Source organism: Apis florea, unplaced genomic scaffold (genome assembly GCF_048593485.1).
Source record: "Apis florea isolate Af1SG1 unplaced genomic scaffold, ASM4859348v1 contig_3203_pilon, whole genome shotgun sequence".
Taxonomy (NCBI): domain Eukaryota; kingdom Metazoa; phylum Arthropoda; class Insecta; order Hymenoptera; family Apidae; genus Apis; species Apis florea.
In genome coordinates, this window is record NW_028256723.1 from 1,844,719 (window position 1) to 1,858,920 (window position 14,202).

A 14,202-nucleotide genomic window follows, 5' to 3' on the forward strand; every position below is an offset into this window, starting at 1 on the left:
CTTTGCCAGACCCTTTCTCGTTCGATGGACTTTAAAGGGTGTTACAGTTGGTTTGCATTAGGGCTATTATTTCGAATGCTCATCAAATGGACAAAAATTATTCTAATACACGATGATATGTGTATTCGATAATTAATGATACAATTTTTTTTTTAATAATTTTCGAACAATTAATTAATTAAAAAGAATTAAATTGATCGATCTTATTTTTTTTTTTAAATAATTTGTTCTTTATTCCAATATCGAAATCTATAATTAGTTTTCCAATCTTCTCGAATCATATCAATTAGATGGAAATGATTAATCATTAACTTCTATCTAGTAAATTTTTCATTCTAATCGAATTAATAATCCTTAATTTATTACGCATTGTATTAAGTCAACGACCAAAATATCTTCGTTTCTTTTTTTTTTTCTCTCTCATCGTTGTACAGGAACGATCTGAATAATTCTAGGCGTCAAACGGCGACCACGATGCCTCAAACCACGCAGAAACGTATGGCCTCGTGGAACAGATTGGACAGGCACGCTCTGTTTATGCGATTTAATTAGGCCCCTAGTGCCGCTTCCAATCGTAATCTGGAATTCCTTCGATCTCTTTTCTCACTGACTGACATTGAAATAAAAAGTGCGGCGTGTACGTGTTCTGGAGCGTCACCGGTACTTATACCGGCTTTCTACGCTTCTGAAATCGAACTCGATCGGAAACCGATGGCGGAAACTGTGATGAGTCTTCCAGGTCGATCGATAAATCGATATTCCATTCATCAGCCTCGAGGATGATTAATTGTTTTATTCTATCGCGGCTGAGGGAATTGGAGGGATTATTTCCTTACGTGTATTTTTAATATTTGGATAATAATTCATGTTTTTTTTCTTTTTCAAATTTGTAGAGAAAATTTTCTGAAATTTATTTTAAATGTATAAAATTAGGATTATTAAACTGAATGCTTCGTGTGTAAACAATTTAATTTCTTAATTGCAGATTTAATTATTTATAAAGGAGTTGATAGTGAATCTTAAAGATTTATTTTTTTCATCTTAAAGAGACATCTTGAATCAACGTCGTACTTTGTAACTTCATTTAACTTTTATTCATCGGATATGCAGCAGAGTTCTTCTTTTGTGTTATGAAGAGATTCCCCAGATCTTTAGAAGGTGAATATATTAAGAATCGAGTTAGCAACCAGTCAACATGCTTAAAACATTAACTCCTACGATCGGATGTTTTATAAGTAATTCTTTTATTATTCAAATCACATTTTCTTTGGATCGTTTCTTAGCAAATTTTTATCACAGCTTTTAGATTTTGATAATTCTTAATATTTTACGAGTAACAATGAAATTCATTATAATTTTCAATTATTATTGTTATTAAAATTAATATTTAACGAAAAGTTAAAATTAACGAAATACTTTTCTTTTGAAAAATAAAAGTTAAAAATGGCTTACGCCATAATTGTCGCCACACTGAACACTTACGTGTTTTAAAATTTTCATATTTGACCTGCACATTCATCACTGTAAGTTTACTTTATATCCTCTGTGTAGAAGAAGTTTCTTGTATGAAAGTCGGCACAAAGCCGGGAATTTCAACAAGGAAACGTTTCGTTGATGCGGTCCAGTTCGCTCGTTGCATTCACCGTGCTGATTTTTTAAAAGCATCTTTTCACTACCCTTGCGAAGAAGGAAAACCCTTAATTAGAGCAGGCGTGTAATTCTTCAAGAAGCTTGCCTTCCCAACCGACACTGAAACGATATTGAAACATCGTGTTAAACAGACGATGAAATGAATATCGTGTTTCCAATTTTAGAGGAACATTGAATGATGATACAAATTGTGCAATATTTTTTTCTTCGATCACTTAATTTTTTTCTCCCTTAATAACAATGCTGTGCTTCGATATTCCAATATTTGAATTTTCAATCTTTCAATTTTAATATTTGGAAATTTAAATAATTGAGAAATTTTAGAGAAATACATAAATTTAAGAATTTAAAAATTTTATAACAATAATGATTGATTATTGCACATGAGAGAATCATAGTTGATTGTTAATTGCGAAAGATATGATTAAAAAATCGGAAAAGCTTTAAAAAAATATCATAATATTATTTCAAGCATAATCAAGATTTCTTTCAGAAGTTTCACAATAAAAAATTTTTCACGATAAAGTTTATTATTACAGAGACAGAACTCGTCCTGCCTTGCAACTACAGGAAAATATCTAGGAAAATATCTAAATAAGGAAATAAATCATAGCACAATTTCTATTCATACTTGAATCTATATTGATAGTAATAGGAGTAGCATCAAATAACATTCTTGTAATATATATAATCATTTAAGATACTTGTATTAGTTTCATAGATCATTAATCACCTTACCTTTCGTAATTACCCGATCGATCGATCTCAATGACACAATACTTCAGATCATTATTATATCATTACATAAAACTAAATGGCACTGAAACGAAAAATTTATTAATATTTTGAAGATTGAATCATATGAAGTATTCCTTTTATATTTTATTATTTCATACTTATTCCACTTCCTGCCTGTAAATTAATTCGGCCACATACTTCGCGTCTATATCAACAATGAAATATGAATCGAGTATTTGCTGAATTTTCTATCCACCTACGAATACTCTTTGAAATTTATCAATGACATTCCTCACGGCCATTTAATATAATGATTTCAATCTGCTTCATCTTATGAGGTCATACCTTATCTCTTATTTTGCAATTTGAATTTCTGAAACGAAATTAAGTAATAAGATTGCAAATAGCATTAATGAATGGGAAAGGAATTCCGTCTCATTATGACAATGCCCCGTTGCACAAAAGCGAAAACGATATTATATAAAATGTAAGAGTACATATCTAATTAGAAATATTGCATTTACTATATCTTTCTTTAAATTTCCTTTTAATGCAAAACACGAATCTTGATTTATTTTGATATTTTATCATTGCTATCAAATATAATTATAAAGATCAAATAATTTAAACGAAAGATCCGAAGAAAGTAAGAAAACTTATCGAATCGAAATGATCCAATCTTATCCAAAAATTAAAATTAATACTTAACCAAAGTTCTTTCTATCGGTATCCCTCGAACAATGATCCGAACAAAACACTCGATCAAAATCTCCTCCATCGAAAAGAAAAAAAAAAAAATTTGACTCGATAAGATCACTTTTCGAAATGACATTATTCTTCGTGTAACTCAATATTACCCAAAATTAAAATCATTGAATCACATCTCTTCCACCATAGAGAAAAGACACAAATACCACTTTTTCAAAGTTACATTATTCCTCGAGTGAAATGACTTGGATATTATCCTTGGAAACAGAATTAAAACCAGACACCCGACCAAAGTCTTTTCCATCAAAGAACTTTAGACTTAACAAAAACTCGGTACACTCTTTTACCGTTCTTTATTCCCACAAGCCATCTCTATATCTCCTCCGCATCGTCTTGTTTTTACCCGCGGTCACAGATTCGCCAGACACAGGAGAACAACAGAAGGCGAAGTGGCGCGCTTCCGCCGGATCCACCCGTATCGCTTTCATCACGTTTCTCCCGGGCACGCGACTTTGTCGGCGCCTTTTACGGATCACCACGACGCTATCTTCCCGCCTAATCCGCCACCCACGTGTACAGAGAGAATTTACCGCGCGAACGTAAACACCCAATGTGGATCCATCGATTCGATTATCCTCTATTTTCCGCATAAAAGTCTTAACGAGTCTTTAAGAGTCTTTGAGGGGATATTTGTCCCGATAACAATTCGTTCGATGGCTGACAAGGAATCGATATCGATATATTGTGTATTTCAATAAATGAGAAACACGAAAAAAAAAAAAAAAAGAAAAATATGTTTGTGAGATTATGAACGAAGAAGAGACGTTAACGAAGGAAAATTAGGACAAATTTTTCCCCTGTTTAAGAAGTTAAGATGTTATTGGCTTAATGCAAAAATGTTGTGTACCACTTTTTTGTTAGAACGAGGAATTTATGATATAAATGTTTATACTCATTTTTCACAAGTAAAAAGATTAAGAGTTTTGCGCAAAAGTGTAGCTAAATGTATACTTATAATTATGTTAATTCTTGATGTGCAATTAAGTCTTCGTTAACATGATATTATAGTATAATATTCTTTCATGACTTGCAAATGACTCACCACTGACGCAAATTTAAATTTTTTTTTTCTTCTTATGATTTATAATTGATTTGCAACCTAAATTATAGATGAAGCGTGAGGTAGATTTAATAATACGCAATTTGTGATTGTTGTATCGATATTGCTAATTTATAATAGAATATAAAATTGTGTAGTTGCGTGTATATTTGAATTTTTTAACAAGATTATTTCAATTAAAATTAAAATCAATTAATATTTTTGGAAAGTACGCATATATATTATTAACGTGAAATTAATTAATTAAATAACACTCATTAAATATAAATATTTATGGAATGGCGTGTCTTCCTCACGTTTATCGCTTATATACGTTACATTTTTTTATTCAAATATACAGTTTTAACCTATATAATTACATATTCAAAAAAAAAAAAGATTATACAATTTTTACAACCCCAATATTGATATCATTGAAAGATTCGCTACAAATTTCGCCCCATTTCAATAACACAACAATCAACCAAATTTTAAAAATTCTAAAAATGATGATGACTTATAATTTACCTTTAAAATCCATTTTTTTTTTTTTTTTTTGCGTCAAAATAACAGTAACAAAGATCCTCCCTGATAATCAAGAACCCCTATATAGAATTTAATTTTCGTTAAACGAGCATCTTACTGAAATAATCAAGCGTGTTACTATGTTACACAGTTAATGCCGTACCATTGTAGAATCGCGTACCCTGTGTCAATGTGTTAGACACGTGGTCCGATCATCCACGCGTGAGCGTGATTACTTAGAGTAGTTGCTACGTACCGGACGTGCACACGCCGAGGTTATTGGTACGATGCGTTTTCGCCGGTTGAACGAGCAGTCGAGTTTTCTGAGAAGCGTCCGGGAAGCCCGACGACCGATCGACGATCCAATTCAACGATTATCCGAGCCGCGGGTATGATTGTTAACCGGTCGTTGCTCTCTGTGCATACACCAACTTTGATGCGGTTTTCTATGATTGAATAACGAGCCGTTTGTCAGCTTGATTCCAATGTTGATAGACTATACTACGATAGAACTTGTTTAATTTCGCTCTTAACGCGGGGGTAATTCGCTTCAAGCCGTGATGGATTATTGGAACGCTATGCCAATATTTATTCGATGTTATCGTTTATCATCGAATCCGTACACCTACCTGCTCCTTCCATATTGTACTTACGGTGTATCGTGAGATCAGCGATTTGTATCGGTTTGCCGACTTGAATCGGTGTGCATTCACTCGTGTTCACTTTGAAGTGAATGAGCATGAATGGTCGTCGTTGAACGAACGAGAGATTGAAATAAAAAAAAAAAAAAAAGAATGTGACTATCGAATGTTTACAACGAGTAGTCGTTGTAAAAATGTTGATGATAATTGGAGAATATTCATTGAGTTATTATTTGGATTTTTATTTTCATTTTGATCATTTTTAGGAAGGAACAATTGCTTTATTGGACGAAACGAGAAAGTGAAAAGAATTCGATGAAATTACGTGTTTTGTTATTAACGAATGCACACAGCGATTTTTTCTGAGGTATACTTTGAATTTTTTGCAAAGAAAAAAAAAGAAAAAAAAAAGAAAAATTAAGTTACGATGATATTTGAAAAGTTGGGTTATAAAGGAGGAGTGGAGAAGTTTAATTTCGAATTCTGGTCGAAAGTGATTTTCTAACTGTGTGTACGCACACGATTCAGCACTTTCGAATCGCGAACCAACGTGATTGAAGTATCTTAAACGTATCGCGTTGGAAGCAATTAAAACTAATTTGTCGAGATGCGTGTAGTAATTACGCGTTAAATTTCATATTCGATATCAATTTATTTCCAGTCTGTTTGTAAAAGTGTATCACGTTGCAATTACGAGTTCAAAGATAAGACTTGAGTAGTGAAACAATTTTTTTCCTTAAATGAAATTTTATAATCCACGAGACCTATTTGCGGAATAAATTTAGATTTTGTATTTTTTTATTTACAATGTAAATTTTTCGAATTCTCCTATTCTCCTATAATTTTCCAAGGAATGAAAACCATTGTTCTACAACAATTTCTTTCGTCAAACCAATTTTATAGGAATTTCGATGCATCGTAACGTTTACCCATTTTGTTACATCATTTACTTTAACAAAAAAACGAAATGTTAATGGAAGAATGTTTGCAGAAATTTTTCCCCTTTCCCACAATACTTCCCTTTCGATCCTGTGTAAGCTACATCCGTTCTTCGAATATTTAACTGCGTTTTAAATTCAACGAGAATTTAAATTTACGCGAATAATAACTTTATTAATTAAACAAATTAAAATTATCAGATTGTATCTAGACACATAATTACACGTATGATCATATATTTATAATAATTTAATATTAAAAAAAATATATATATATATAAACAAAGCTAACATCACAAATTCAAATATAAGAATACGATAAAATTCTCACGAGTTGCTCCCAATAACAACTCTACTTTAATAACAAAATTATATTTAAAAGTAAAAACTCTCAATAGTTACTCTCATTCTTATATTTCTTTAATCCAATCATTATTAAATTAATATAGGTTAGAAATACAATCATTCAGGTTACAATTACTCTTCACTCTCGAGAATTTCCTCTACAAATATATATTTTTCGCAAGAAGAAGACGCAATTTCGTTTGAAAATCGACCCGAGAATTTAACGATCAAAACGATCGAGTAGCGAAAAGTGAAAATTCGAAAATTTAGTTGCAAGAGAGACGTCACTCGATACAACAACAATAAGCCGCGTTTCCAATTCAGCGCGGTTCCGCTCGCGTTAAAGCTTTAATTAAAACCGGCATAATTTACTAGATAGCGTGGGTTGTGTCGTCTCGCGACGACAGTGCTTCGAAGATTCGAGCAATCGACGATTATCCCTCGGAACACGGTAAACATACGGTTGCCGCGAATCGTTCAGCTTTGTGTCACTCTGTGGGCGAGGATCACGTGCGTCCCGTGCTAAATTGATTGGCCACGTCGCGAGAACGAATTGCATCGGGGGGGGAGGGGATCGAAATCGTTTTACGGGCACTCGATCGTTTCGTGGTTATTCCTTTGATTGAACTTGGGAATCGACGGATGTGATCCCCAGCGACACGGGTGTTGGATCGTAGGACGTGAGTGCAACGGATCGGGTAAAAGAATATGTGGTTCCGCGCGGGATAGAGTTCCTGTCTCACGGTGATTAAAGAGGTATAAGGAAGGTTGTGAATTATATATTTGTTGTTGGGTTTGAGGGGATTGTGGTGGATACACTGGCGATCAAGTCGTTCGGGAAGTTTGGAAAAGTTTGAAAAAGTGTAAGAGGTATGGAATCAGATCGGAAGTTTCTTTTTTTTCGTTAAATTATCGTACATCGGTATAAATTCTGGAAGCATTAGATTTTGATTTAATTGTTTATTCGTAAATTGTATTAAATAAATTGAATTACTTTCGTTGATAAATGTTTATGGAATATAATTCTGTACAAAATTTGAGTCTTTAAAATTATTATGTATTGGCTGGTAGTTGTTTGTTACACGTTATCAGATGACTGATGTCATGAAAACTTACGTTATATCGGTATAATTAGTGAATAGCCTTCAAATAGAGTTTGAGCATAGATTATTTCCATCTGCAAATTAGACTATTATCAAGATCGGTCGCAATACCACGCAATTCAATATAACTTTCGTAAAGAATTTATCTATTTTTTGTAAATTTTTTTTAACTTTATAATTTCTCAAGAACAAATAAATGTTATTCATTCAAATATTTAAAAATTTAACATATTTGCAATAACTTTGCTCAATCTTTAGATAAATAACTAATTAATTTTAAAATATTTCCAAGCAAAAAAATTATCTTCCCCGATTAATCGTAATATGCTATGAAAATTTCACAACGAAATTATAAACAGCATATCTATCGTCCCATTTATACAATGTAAAAGGAGGGATTTCCGATTTCCAATTTCTCCCGTGTGTTATTCTCGATAGAATTTTCTTAAAAGAAGAACACCGACACGGCGGATGTACGCATAAATTAAGAGGCAAAGTAAATACAGCGAACTCGATTCGATTCCTGTTGCATCGACTTACCTTGAAGCCGACATGTTCGCTTTTCTGCTCCATTTGTCACGATAACGCGAAAACGCTATTAATTGGCCAGCTGTCGCCGGTAATAATCGATCACCAGCTGCTTGATTTACGAACAACTCTATCACGAGACTCGAGCTGATATCTGCCGCCCACGTTCTCGTGTCACCTATGAGAGAACTCGATAATAATTAACCAAGAATTCTCTCTGTCCATAAAATAAGTGCATTAAAACGTATTTTATATGGAAGTATCAATATCGTTCAGATTTCTCATTTACTTCGTGATTCGTACGAATATTAATTTCTTAAATGTTAAACCGTTGATAATATATAGAGGTATCGAGAAAGATTAACATTTATTGTACATTTTTTCATTTCGTTATAAATGATTTTTTTTTTGAAATTGCGTAAATTTCACTATCACTTTTATCTATATATTTTGTCTAGGTTATCAGTAAATTTTATTATCAGAATACATTATCGAAACGACCCCAGTTTATCCGAATAATCGATGTTCCACTGTCGTCGTAAACTGCAATTCGGTATTTTCGTGGGGATTTCCGTGGTTTGTTTCTGTGAAAAAGTTGCTCACCTTGTTTCGATCATTTCGAACTGCAACATTGAATTGCTGCTATTGATAAATACAAGGTGAAACTTAATCATTCAATATTTAACTGAAAAAATAATTAATAATTCGTGAATACTTAATCACGTAACTTTATAACAAAATTCAATTCTCTAGATTTATTCAACGTCATTATCATTAATAATCATTTATATATATATTTGCAAGATTAATATTCACATAAAATAAAATAAAAAAAAAGAAATATTAATTTTTTCTCAATAAAACAAATCGACGTGTTTACAAATTCTACTCGATATCGCACTCGTCATTTACAATTCTCGCTTTTCCAAATACCAGAAACGACACACGCGACACCACGTGACCCGTCCGCAATTGCGTTAACGAATCACGTATATCCACGCAAAAGTGGAAAAGAAATGTGCAAAAGAAACGAATAATGTTACCTGGACACGCGGTCGAGTCGTCACCTGTTTACAACGGATTGCATTACGTCGAACAGCCAACGACAGAGCGTTAATAGATCGACGTCGAAGGACACACGTAGGTTTGTACGTCGATCGCCAGACTATTATTCGGATTTTCATTTCATCGATTCGTATGTATCCGCTAACCTCCATTGCACGCTTGCATCAGACCATGTTTGTTGCATTTGCGTCACCAAGAGGCGACAGTGTCCTCCGTGGAAAATCGAAAGGATTTATGAAGATTTAGCTTTATTTCTCTCTCTCTCTCTTTCTCTTTTTCTCTTTCCTTTTACTTCGATCTCTTACTCTTGTATTTTTCTATGGTCGATCGTTCGAATCCCACGCGGATTCAGCAAAATCGCGATGCTTCTGCGTAAGACGCGTCTCTCTCGCGTTCCTTGGGGGCTGCCGATGAATGTTAATAGCGGCAAATGTCGTTTAAATACAGAGGCGTTTGTGAACATTGAGAGAACACGAGCCTCGTGGAAATTTATGTCCACTCCTCGAATCGCGATCTAACAATTACGCTTACTATTTTTATCGTTTCGATTCTTCTCAAATATTTTGCACGAAATTTTTATTTGTCTGTCCTGCCTGTTATTTTTGCCAGTGATATTTATTTAATATTTATTTAATAACATTAAAAATAAAATAATGATTATTTGTCAAATAACTTTTATTTTGAATTCAATATTGAATTTTTTTTTTTTTTTAATTTTTTCTCTAAAGGATAAGATAAATAATAATATCAGACATACGTTATAAATGAGACATTCTGTATAAGACGTACAATCGTACAAACGATATAAACCACGCTATTTATCGAACCCGCAGCATCGCATTATTAAATCGAGAAGTCTCATCCCTCTCAAGGTTATTACGAAACATTGTCTGGCTGGATCCTATAAACAGCTTCTAACATAAAATCCATTCATTCCCGAAAACACCACTCGAGGCTCGTTTTCCTTGCTGCCAGTCATTCGTGTCGGAAATCTCTCGACCAACATCTCTTATCCCGTTTATGGTTACTGTTCGCGTAAGTACACGCGTCTTCCGGCATCGTTCCTCTATCCCTTTGATCCCTCCAATTATTTATACCATATTAAACCCACTATAACATGCGAAAATAGTTTGATTCCATACTTTTTTTTTTTGCGATATATACTTAATGATTTAGCAATGTCATAATCTTTTTTATATTTTGAATACTTTTTGATTCGAGGAAAAATCACTTTTTGAATATTTTTTTTTTTTTTTCCTTACAGGTAAAACAATTATTCCAATCTTTTTACATACAAAAGATATATAATATAATAATACGAATAAGCATCGTGATATACGTAAATCTCGCTTTAACCCTTTAACTCCACATACCTTGTATGGCATACGTTCCCTATTATTCTTTATGATTATAAGAGAAAGTGGACCTTATTACACAGCGTACGATCTCTTGCTAGAGAGACTCAAAGGGAGTGCCGCCGATCTCGTTTAAATTTCGTGCAGCCTCGTACAATCGTCTCGACAATGACCTCTCGTATCACCTCACGAAAAATTCTCTAAATCACGAAAACGTACGAAACAAAAATGTAAGAACGACAACAACCGACCTCCCTTTTCCCTCTCATCCCTCGTTTTACATACCCGAAAGACTTTCACGGTCTCGTCAAGATCGTTTGCGATCCACAGCGGAGGCCATATTAAGACGAGGCACGATAAGACCAAGAGAGGATTTTGCTTTTCAGGCTCGCGTAATCGACAGACGTGCCGGATCGCGCGGCGTCGCCGGGGCTCTTCAGTAGCAGTCGAGAGGATCCTGCGGTGAGGAATCTGCGGCGTAAAAAGAAAAAAAAAAAAAAAGAGAGAAAGAAAAAGGGGGAAGGCGATAAAGGAGAGGATTTGGCGGAGGATCGACGAGAGGAAGTGGGGCGCCGGTGCTGGCCACCGGGACCGATCATCCTTTCCTTCCTCCAGGATGTCGTACGCCAATCGATTCCCGTCTTCGCAGCACACCCGTTATCGAAGCAGCTGGGGACCCTCCTCGGTCACCGTGTTCAATCGAGCCGACGTGCCCAGGCCCTCGCCGGAAGAGGAAGAGTACGCCGAGTTCTATCACGAGCGTCTGCACTCGGCACAGAGCAGACAGTTGCTGCCGTTGCAGGAGGACCTGGCCGATTGGATCAATAAAACGTTGAGTGAGTAGCTGTCTGATTTTATATCGGGAGGTTTTGCTGGATTTTAGGGGTGTGAGAGATTTGGAAGGGATGCGTGTGCGTGTGCGTGTATGCTTTGATAATTGAGAGAGATAAGACGGAGTGGCGTGTTCCTATAACGTTTTTGACATGGAATTCTTCCGTTTGAGGATATACGGGGTGGGTATCGTGTTTTTGCTTCCACTCGAGATATTTGAATAGATTTGAGGGGATGGATTGATGTGAAGACAAAGTACAAAGTTTGAGAATATGGTTGTGTTATTTGAATAAATGATTTAATTGGGGTATATTGTAATTTGTGTTACGATATACAATGATGAAATGGTTTGTAATATATAAGAAATTAATTATTGGGAAAGGAACAGTGAAATTTCTGAAAGGGATTGTAGCTTCTTTTTTTTTTTTTTGTTTGCTTTTTATGGGATTTTGTTCGTAAACCGTGAATCTTTGCAATTATGTTCGCGGACCGTGAAGAATTAAAAGTAGGAAATACTGTTTTAGGATTTTGAAGTAATTGTGTTTCTAATTAATATATAAGGTAATTTAATTGAAATAGTTTCATCGAATTTCACCTTTCGTTATAGATAAGAGAAAATAAAATATCTGACGTAACTGTTGGATCACCCCGTGTATTCAAATGAAATTTTTGATCGATAAACCTCGTTTACTGTCGACGACTGTTATTCACACACTTTCCGTGCAAATTTCCGATAACCATCAACCAATAATTTTCTTGACTTATGAGATGTTGACGCGGAAATTCGCCGCATCCGCTTCGAATAATAACATAAATATACTTTTACCGATCAATCAATCAGCCTTTTAATCCGTTTACAGAACTTTCTTACGATCTTACGAATACTTCAGAAAATAGTTCAGAATTTATATATCGCGTTTTTTTCTCGTGAAATTTACACTTCATTTGTTTGAAAATTTATCGTTCAAATTCTCAATATTCCATGTTTAAATTTAGGAAAAAAAAAAATATCCAACTCAGAATAAATACGGATCTTTCAAAATTAATAAATTAAAATTAAATCTTCTAAAATACGATACTAGTTAAAATAGAAAGCGTTTTCGAGTTTTTTTCTTAAAACTCTATAATATTCGTTAAAAATCAAATTAAGAAAAATCTTCAATCGAATAGCAATCTTTCTCGATCGATCTCGATGAATATTCGACAAAAGGAAAAAGTCAAGTCGACAATTTAACTGTTCAAAACTTTTCCTCGTTCTAATGAGTAAAGTTCTATTTTTATCGCGTTCCTCGTTGCGAAAGTTTACGAGGTGCAGAAAGGAATCGCCGTGATGTAATGAGGATTGGAGTTCCGCACGTGTACTCGGCTGTCTTTTTTTTTTTTTATTTTTCCGTGGCCGCGTGTTCCCTTCGCGATGTGGATTCGCCTTAAAGGGACGAAGGAAAGAGCTGGTCACGCTGGTGTTCATGCCGTGCGTACACGACTCTTTCGTACCGCACAAAAGGTTCGCATCTGGCACGACGTGGGAAAGGATATTCGTAACATTTGGCCTTTCGTTTAGTCATGTTTTTGACGGATGTTGCGGCGATAAAAAAAAAACCGTGTCCGTTTTGTTTCTTTCTCGATTCACGAAAATTATTGATTTAATCGTAGAGGATGATTTTAAGAGCAGAGCATTTGTTCGATGGAATAAAAATTAAATAGATTTTTGAAAAGTATTAAGAAGGAATGTATTCTGAATTTTCTCGTTTATATTTATAAAAATAATTCGCACGAAGAGACTGATTTCCTTTCTGAATTCGTGGAATTTATTTTTCTTTGGAACTGCGTGTGTGGTATGAATTGGGTTTGATTAATAATGCCGATGGATAAAATGTGCATCAACAGGCATGGATTTATTGTCGAATAATTTGCATTGGTAAAAAGGAATTCATTATGGATTCGTTTTGCATTGATTGCGATCCTTGGGCGTATGCATGATTCAAGAAATCATGTGAGAATTGATGATCAATGTCGTGCCATATGTCAAATTTATATTATAATTTATAACATGGAATAATGGAGATATACGATGATTTTTTAAAATCTAGAAATGTGACGAATTTTTAAAATTAGAGATGTGAATAAAACATTGCTGGAATAATCAATGTGATAAATATACGAATCATCTTCTACTAATATCAGATCTAATAAACTTTTTTGAATAATTTTGCACATTCTATCTTTTGTCTTTTTTTTTTTTTTATTAGAATTTTATTTCTTTCCTTTATTTCTTAAATTTATAGTTTCATAGTTTCTCCATAGTTTCATAGATCAAACTGCGGCATGAACAGCCATCGACAGGTAATTCGCGAGATAGCACGATACGACAAAGTTCAACGAACTTCAAAGTTCTTTCCATTAACCGAATTACACGCGAAGACTTCTCAGAATCAAGATATGTATAGCCAACATTCGAACTTTAACACTCTTTTCTCGATTTCGTTCTTTTCTTATGACACTTGTTTTATGAAACTGTAACTTCGAATTTTACTTTTCTAGAATTCTTCTGTTTCTTTTCTTTCAATCTCCTTAAAATTAGAAAAAAATTGTAAGATTAAAGGAAAAATAATTATTCTTTGAAGCAAATAAAAATCGTGCAACTATTGGAGGTTGATTTAATTAATTTTTCACGAA

General features: G+C 34.0%; 1 protein-coding gene and 2 long non-coding RNA genes across 5 annotated transcripts in view; 1 reads left to right on the plus strand and 2 right to left on the minus strand.

Moving 5' to 3' along the window:
* Positions 1–14,202, plus strand: part of LOC100872887 (growth arrest-specific protein 2) — a 34,962-nt gene that overhangs the window by 4,184 nt on the left and 16,576 nt on the right. For both annotated transcript variants that reach the window (XM_086910783.1, XM_031916694.2), the window contains exon 2: positions 11,082–11,531. In XM_086910783.1, coding sequence (XP_086766909.1) covers positions 11,312–11,531 — 220 coding nt within the window. In that variant the 5' untranslated portion in view covers positions 11,082–11,311. The remainder of the gene's footprint in view (positions 1–11,081; positions 11,532–14,202) is intronic.
* On the minus strand, positions 952–5,496 carry LOC147657140 (uncharacterized). Its single transcript, XR_015292757.1, has 5 exons — positions 5,374–5,496; positions 4,977–5,166; positions 2,547–2,761; positions 2,389–2,470; positions 952–1,749 (listed from the first exon to the last, which is right to left on the minus strand). It is a non-coding gene; the product is annotated as an uncharacterized LOC147657140 (long non-coding RNA).
* Positions 7,590–8,826, minus strand: LOC147657141 (uncharacterized). Of its 2 annotated transcripts, none has more exons than XR_015292756.1 (3): positions 8,565–8,826; positions 8,288–8,453; positions 7,590–7,821 (listed from the first exon to the last, which is right to left on the minus strand). It is a non-coding gene; the product is annotated as an uncharacterized LOC147657141 (long non-coding RNA). The 2 variants fall into 2 exon arrangements; XR_015292755.1 differs by having other exon boundaries at positions 8,288–8,492; positions 8,565–8,822.